General features: G+C 45.8%; 1 protein-coding gene across 8 annotated transcripts in view; it reads left to right on the forward strand.

Annotated features, from left to right (window-relative positions):
* The window catches only part of ZNF417 (zinc finger protein 417), a 9,690-nt gene extending 2,816 nt beyond the window's left edge, over positions 1 to 6,874 (forward strand). For 3 of the 8 annotated variants that reach the window (XM_032263261.1, XM_032263263.1, XM_032263259.1), the window contains exons 2-3: positions 3,071 to 3,200; positions 5,437 to 6,874. In XM_032263261.1, coding sequence (XP_032119152.1) covers positions 3,071 to 3,200; positions 5,437 to 6,842 — 1,536 coding nt within the window. In that variant the 3' untranslated portion in view covers positions 6,843 to 6,874. The remainder of the gene's footprint in view (positions 1 to 3,070; positions 3,201 to 5,436) is intronic. The other 5 variants (XM_032263262.1, XM_032263264.1, XM_032263260.1 and 2 more) reach the window with 2 other exon arrangements.
* Positions 6,875 to 8,410: the final 1,536 nt, after the last annotated feature.

Below are 8,410 nucleotides of genomic sequence, written 5' to 3' on the forward strand. Positions count from 1 at the left end.
ACCCAGGCTGGAGTGCAATGGCGCGATCTCGGCTCACCACAACCTCCGCCTCCTGGGTTCAGGCAATTCTCCTGCCTCAGCCTCCTGAGTAGCTGGGATTACAGGCACGCACCACCATGCCCAGCTAATTTTTTTTTTTGTAGCTTTAGTAGAGACGGGGTTTCACCATGTTGACCAGGATGGTCTCGATCTCTTGACCTTGTGATCCACCCGCCTCGGCCTCCCAAAGTGCTGGGATTACAGGCTTGAGCCACCGCGCCCGGTAATTTTTGTATTTTTAATAGAGATGGGGATTCACCATGTTGGTTCGGCCGGTCTTCAACTCCTGACCCCAGGTGATCCACCCGCCTTGGCCACCCAAAGTGCTGGGATTGCAGGCATGAGCCCAGCTAAGACAGTAGGTTTTCTAATTTGTATAATAAGGGCATGAAAGAGAAATCGGGCATGAGCCAGGGTTTTTGATCTTAGCAACTGTAGCCATGGATGCTGTGTCAGCTGAGATGAAGTTGATATTGATATAATAATGTGGATATCAAGACAGTTGTTTTGGCCATATGAAGAGTCAGAGACCAGTAAGTGGCTGCATCAAATGGATAACTAGACTTACAGGACAGGGTATCTGGAAAGTTATTTCTACTGGAGACATCCAATATGTGAATGCTAACTGGTAAATACAGTAAGTTAGTTATGGATCACATTTAGTAGGAGGGCATGCTTCAGATTATGGTGGTAAATCTTTTTTTTTTTTTTTTTTTTGAGACAGAGTTTCTCTCTTGTTACTCAGCCTGGGGTGCAGTGGCATGATCTCGACTCACTGCAACCTTCACCTCTCAGGTTCAAGCTATTCTCCTGCCTCAGCCTCCTGAGTAGTTGGGATCACAGGCATGAGCCACCACGCCCGGCTGCTTTTGTATTTTTAGTAGGGATAGGGTTTCTCTATGTTGGTCAAGCTGATCTTGAACTCCCGACCTCAGGTGATCTGCCCACCTTAGCCCCCAGAGTGCTTGGATTACAGGCGTGAGCCACTATGCCCGGCCAGTTGTAACTGTTTACCACTGTTTGGACTCACAATCGTTTTGGGAGTGCCTGGAGAGTTTCATTAAGCCTAGTTCATATGGGCAGGGAAAAATATGCTCCTGTGTGATAGTCGGTTTGGTTTTGTTCACAAATGCAGGGGCTTTGCTTTAAATGGCATTGGGTGGACAGGGGAAGGCTGCTAGAGCTGAGGTGTCAGCTGGTGCAGCACGGAAGTGGAATAGGGTCATGGATATCTGAAGCCACTCATGGTTCTATGTGGCTATGGAGTCATTCAGGTAGACACTTACAGGATGATTTGGGACTACCATGCTATGGAATCCATGGAAATTCTGTATTAATATTGAATTCTATTTTTATTTGTCAAGCATACTCTGGATGCTTATTCACATTTTGGCGTAAGATCAGAACTGAAGGCCCAATATGATATGTTACTTTGACATCTTGTGATAGTGGGACAACCTTAAAAGGTGTGAGTACAAATCTTATTCCCACTCTTCTCTCTTAGATAATTTATCCTAGCCTAGCAACCCTTTTGATCAAGGGGTTGAGGCAGGGTTCCATGTTATTATACTTTGTAGTGGGATTAAATTCCGTCCTTACCACCAGAGTTATGGAAACAAACCATTTGCATACTCCCAAGAGAATCATGGACCATTATACCCTCTTCATCTTACAAAATAATTTTATTTGTGGGGGCTGGGCGTGGTGACCCATGCTTATAATTTCAGCATTTTGTGAGGCCAAGGCAGGTGGATCACTTGAGGTGAGGAGTTCAAGAGCAGCCTGACCAACATGGTGAAACCACATCTCTACTAAAAAAAATACAAAAATTAGCACAGCTGTAGTCCTGGCGGCTACTTGGAAGGCTAAGGCACGAGAATCACTAGAACCTGGGAGGCAGAGGCTGCAGTGAGCCAAGGTCATGCCACTGCACTCCAGCCTGGGTGACAGAGCTAAACTATGTTTCGTTAAAGAAAACAAAAAACGGCCGGGCGCGGTGGCTCAAGCCTGTAACCCCAGCACTTTGGGAGGCCGAGGCGGGTGGATCACGAGGTCAAGAGATCGAGACCATCCTGGTCAACATGGTGAAACCCCGTCTCTACTAAAAATACAAAAACATTAGCTGGGCATGGTGGCGCGTGCCTGTAATCCCAGCTACTGAGGAGGTTGAGGCAGGAGAATTGCCTGAACCCAGGAGGCGGAGGTTGTGGTGAGCCGAGGTCGCGCCATTGCACTCTAGCCTGGGTAACAAGAGTGAAACTCCGTCTCAAAAAAAAAAAAAAAGAAAACAAAAAACAAACTTGTATTTGTGGGGATTCCAGAGAGTGGCTGATGGTGGGGGAAACTCAGGTGGGGGTGGCCATGGGCATGTGTCTGTGCAGTATAAAGAATGGTGTATATTTAGAGAGCAAATTTGTCTGATGGACCCAGGCAGCTGCCCTAGGCTTTACATGAGCTTGGATATCGCTATTCAGGAGGGAGTGGACCTTTTTATGTCAGGACCACAGCCGATACCTATTTGTCCACCTACTTTTTTTTTTTTTTTTTTTTGAGATAGAGTCTCACTCTGTCGCCAGGCTGGAATGCACTGGCGTGATTTTCGCTCACTGCAACCTCCACCTCCCAGGTTCAAGCGATTCTCCTGCTTCAGCCTCTTGAGTAACTGGGACTGCAGGCATGCACCACCATACCCACCTAATTTTTTAGGTATTTTTAGTAGAGATGGGGTTTCACCAGGTTGGCCAGGATGGTCTGGATCTCTTGACCTTGTGATCAGCCCACCCCGGCCTCCTGAAGTGCTGGATAACAGGCGTGAGCCACTGACCCCAGCCTTGTCTACCTACTTCATATTGCTGGTGGCTATACCAGTTGACCATTGCACACATGAAGAGAAAAAGGCACCAGTAGACATGGTTTCAACATTATGTTGTGGACCCTGGGAGGAAGATGGGCAAGGGTGGGTGTGTGGGAGAGGTGGATTGTGGCACCTCAGTATAGGGGCTGTTTGTTGTTTCATTTGTCACTATCATAGCAGGGCACTGTGACCTTTGAAGATGTGGCTGTGAACTTTTCCAAGGAGGAATGGTGTCTCCTTAGTGAGGCTCAGAGATGCTTGTACCGTGATGTGATGCTAGAGAACCTGGCACTTATATCCTCCCTGGGTAAGTTGCTCACACTCACCTTTGTGACCTGAGCTAGTGTTTCCATTCGCTGGTTTTCATTGACAAGACTGTCTTTCTCATTTAAGGGGCCTGGGCACAGGTTCCTTCTACACTTCTCTGTGTAAGTTATGTGGCTGGTAGGACTCAGGTGTGTGTATTGCCTTTTCCTTTCCTTAAGCAGCTCCAACACATGCTTTGCTGTAGGCTCCCAGAGAAAGAGTCAGAGTCTGGAGTCTTATAGGCACCTTAATGTATCCACTTTGCTTGCTCTCTGGCTTTTAGGTGACTGTCCAAATCTATGGCTCTTGTGTTCCTAGGTTCTATTAATACTTCCTTCCTGTGGGTGATAATTCTTCATACCTCCCTGTCATTACCTACATAGACCATGGATCTGCTTAGGAATTCTCTTGTAATACTTAGTTTTACTGTCCTGTGGGATGTCAGGTGCTTAGTTGTCCTGAGCTGGTGTTTCCTGTTCATCTCTGCTGCCCTTCCCTTTGTACTTACATCATCAGTCCCATGTATTTGGTCATCTTGCGGGTGGGATGGAGAGTCGTCGGTGTTTCACAAGATGTGTTTCAATTCAGGTTCATCACGATAGGCTCAAAGGGAGCCTGTCCCTCAAAAGTGCCGTGGCGGGGGAGGGCATGACTTCGGAGGTCTACTGAAATCATACCAGAAACCATTTATATTTGCCGAGTATTTTCGTGGCAATATGAGTAGGCACACACTATCTTTTTGTCCCCATTGTTGAGAGTTTCACCCTTGTTAGTTCTGTACCTTTTTACTTCTACTGTGATAATCACCCCAGGAATAATACATCTCTGGACCCCACCTTGCACCCATTATTCTTGTGCTTTTATCTGCAGTTGTCTCTGATACTGGCGTATCAATTATTATTATTATTATTATTATTATTTTTGAAATGGGGTCTCACTCCGTAGCCCAGGCTGGAGTGCAGTGTCGCAATCTTGGCTTTACTACAAGCTCCACCTCCTCAGTCTTGGTTCAAGCAATTCTCCTACCAGCCTCCCAAGTAGCTGGGATTACAGGCACGAGCCACCATCCCCAGCTAATTTTTGTATTTTTTTTTAGTAGGGATGGGGTTTCCACATGTTGGCCAGTCTGATCTTGAACTCCTGACCTTGTGATCTGCCTGCCTCGGCCTCCCAAAGTGCTGGGATTACAGGCATGAGCCACCGTGCCCGGCCTGGTGTATTGATTATTATTAGAAAGCATATGCTTATTGTTAAGCCATCTATGACCCCCCCCTGCTGTGTACACTCATGTTTTCTTGGACTTAGACATACACTGCTGTATAGCACTCACATGTCATCAGGAGATAAGGTTCTGTACACAATTTCTTTTTAGAGGAAAGAGCTCTAGACCCTGCCACTGCTCCCTGTGTTGCGTGTATGCTTGTGCACTTTACCTCATGAGGCCTCCTGCATTCTCTGATCCTTATAGCCCAGTAATGCTAAGCAGCAGACCCATCTTTTTTTTTTTTTTTGAAATAGAGTCTCACTCTGTTGCCCAGGCTGGAGTACAGTGTCCTGATCTCCACTCACTGCAAACTCCTTCTCCTGGGTTGAAGCGATATTCCTGCCTCAGCCTCCCGAATAGCTTTGATTCTTGGCGCCCACCACCACGCCCAGCTAATTTTTGTATTTTTAGTAGAGATGGGGTTTCGCCATGTTGGCCAGGCTGGTTTTGAACTCGTGATCCACCCACCTACGCCTCCCAAAGTGCTAGGATTACAGGCGTGAGCCACCATGTCCGGCCTTTTTTTTTTTTTTCTTTTTGAGACAGATTTTCACTCTTGTGCCCAGGCTGGAGTGCAATGGTGTGTTCTTGGCTCACTGCAACCTCCGCTTCCTGGCTTCAAGTGATTCTCCTGCCTCAGCCTTCCAAGTAGCTGGGATTACAAGTTCCCGCCACCATGCCCTGCTAATTTTTGTATTTTTAGTAAAGACAGGAATTCACCATGTTGTTGGTCAGGCTGGTCTCAAACTTCTGACCTCAGGTGATCCACCTGCCTCAGTCTCCCAAAGTGCTGGAATTACAGGCATGAGCCACTGTGCCCAGCCAGCAGCCTAATCTTTAACCTGAAGCCAATGTTCTATTTTTGCAAATATTTCTATAGAGTAATTCCTCAATTTGTGATATATATTTGTGGGTGGGCAGTGCCTTCCCATCAGAGGTACTTTAAACTTGACCAGCATTTCCTTGCTTTCAGGTTGTTGGTGTGGATTAAAAGATGAGGCAGCACTGTCTAAGCAGAGCATTACCGTACAAACAGAGTCTCAGGACAGGACTCCTAGGGCTGTTTCTCCTAAGAAGGCTCACTCCTGTCACATGGGTGGCCTCATCGTGGGGGACGTTTTTCACTGTGCTGACCACCAGGAAACTCATCGCAAGCAGAAACTGAACAGGAGTAGGGCATGTGGAAAAAACTTGGATGACACTGCAAACCTTCAGCAGCAGCAGAAACAGCATATTGGAGAGAAATTCTACAGGAGGAGTGTCAGAGAAGCATCGTTTGTAAAGAAATCTAAATTCATGGTGTCACAGGAGTCATTTGTCTTCTGTGACTTTGGGAAGGACGTTCTGCACAGTTCAGGATCATGCCAGGAAGAAGCCACTTACCCTGTAAAAAAGACAAACAGTGAAACTAAGCATGGCTCACCCTTTCAGGAGGGAAAAACTAACTACAGGTGTGGAGAACACATACAAGTCTCCAGCACCAAACACTCATTTATTCCACACCAGAAACTTTTCACTAGAGGTGGATGTTATATGTGCAGTGATTGTGGGAAATCCTTTAGCAAATATGACAGCTTCAGTAAGCATCAGCAAGTTCACACAGGAAAAGGACCCTATGAGTGTGGAGAATGTGGGAAATCTTTTAGTCAAAAGGGCCACCTCACTCAACATCAGCGATTTCATACTGGAGACACAACTTATCACTGTGAGGAGTGTGGGAAATCTTTTAGTCGGAAGCGCAACCTTAGTCTACATCAGCGTGTTCATGCTGGTAAAAGGCCTTATGAGTGTGAAGAATGTGGAAAATCTTTTGGTCAAAAGGGCAACCTCATTCAACATCAGCGAGGTCACACAGGAGAAAGGCCTTATGAGTGCAGGGAATGTGGGAAATCATTTAGGTACAGATCCCACCTCACTGAACACCAGAGACTTCACACTGGGGAAAGACCTTACAGTTGCAGGGAATGTGGGAAATTATTTAACAGGAAGTGTCATCTTGTTGTTCACGAGAGAGTTCACACAGGAGAAAGGCCATTTGAGTGTGACATATGTGGGAAATTATTTGGCAATAAGAGCTGCATGACTATACATCGGAGAGTTCACACTGGAGAAAGGCCATATGAATGCAGTGAATGTGGGAAGTCATTTCCTTACAGCTCTGCACTTCATGTTCATAAAAGAGTTCACACTGGAGAAAAGCCTTATAAGTGCAGTGAATGTGGAAAATCCTTTACTGAATGTTCCAGTCTCACTAAACACAGGAGAGTTCACACTGGAGAAAGGCCTTATGAATGCACCAAATGTGGAAAGACATTTCATCGAAGCTCTGCCCTTCTTCAACATCAGAGAGTTCACACAGGAAAAACGCCTTATGAGTGAGTAAATGTGGGAAATCCTTTGCTGAAACCTCCGGTCTCATTAAACACAGGAGAGTTCATACTGGACAAAGGCCTTAAGAGTACTGTCAATGTGGAAAACATCAGAATGTCAGCTCTCCATGGTCTTAAGAGACTTCACGTTGAGTCAGTCTTGCTCTGTCACCAAGGCTAGAATGCAGTGGTGTGATCTTGGCTCATTGCAACCTCTGCCCCCTGGGTTCAAGCGATTTTCCTGCACCAGCCTTCTGAGTAGCTGGGATTACAGGTACATACCACCATGTCTGGCTAATTTTTATATTTTTAGTGGAGACGGCATTTTACCATGTTGGCCAGGCTGATCTCTAACTCCTGACCTCTAGTGATCCACCTGCCTTGGCCTGCCAAAGTGCTGAGATTATGGGCATGATCCTCTGCACCCAGCCTTAATTTTTCTTGTATTGCTTAGAATATGACATGCTCAACCAGACATGGCGGCTCTTGCTTGTAATTCTGATGCTTTGGAAGGACAAGGTGGATTACTCAAGGCCAGGAGTTAGAGACTAGTCTGGGCAACATAGCCAGACCTCTTCTCTACAAAAAAGAAAAAAGAATAACATGCTATGAAAACTTACCTGTGTATCATTTATCTGTTGCAGTGTATCTCAGTTGCTTCTTGTTTTTGTCTGTTGTAAATAAAACTACATTTGAATGTGGTTGTTCATATAGGTATGTTTCACTGTGTTAACATGGTGGTGTGCAGTGCCTGAGTCACATGATAGGTCAATGTACAGGTTTTTTATTTGGAGACAGAGTCGTCTCGATCTGTCACCAGACTGGAGTGCAGTGCACGATCACGGCTCACTGCAACCGACATCAGGTGACAGACTCACCTCGGCCTCCCAAAGTGCTGGGATTACAGGCACGAGCCAGTGTGCCTGGCCAGGTTTGTTTTTTAAAATGAATTTTATCTATTTCTTATTTCATTAAGAAATTTGAAAACAATGAAATAAGAGTCGGGTGTGGTGGCTCACACCTGTAATCCCAGCAATTTCAGAGGCTGAGGCAGGCCGATCACGAGGTCTAGAGATTGAGACCATTCTGGCCAACATAGTGAAACCCTGTCTCTACTAAAAAATACAAAAATTAGCTGGGCATGGTTGTGCGCACCTGTATTCCCAGCTACTTGGGAGTCTGGGGCAGGAGAATTGCTTGAAACCTGGAAGCAGAGGTTGCAGTGAGCCGAGATCGTGCCACTGCACTCTAGCCTGGTGCCTGGAGACAGAGCGAGACTCTGCCTCAAAAAAAAAAAAAAAAAAGAAAAAAAAGACTTACGTTGGGCCTCATTCATTCTTCAGTGATACCAGTTTGCTGTAAGGAATATTTATTTATTTATTTTTTTTGAGGGGGGGATGGAGTCTTACTCTCTCTCCCATACTACAGTGAAGTGGCATGATCTCAGCTTACTGCAATGTTCACCTCCCAGGTTCAAGCTTTTCTGCCTCTGCCTTTCAAGTAGCTGGGACTACAGGTGTGCGCCACTATACCTGGCTAATTTTATATTTATTTATTTATTTTTATTTTTATTTATTT

This window comes from Sapajus apella, unplaced genomic scaffold (genome assembly GCF_009761245.1).
Source record: "Sapajus apella isolate SASKATOON/1434 unplaced genomic scaffold, GSC_monkey_1.0 scaffold135, whole genome shotgun sequence".
Lineage (NCBI taxonomy): Eukaryota > Metazoa > Chordata > Mammalia > Primates > Cebidae > Sapajus > Sapajus apella.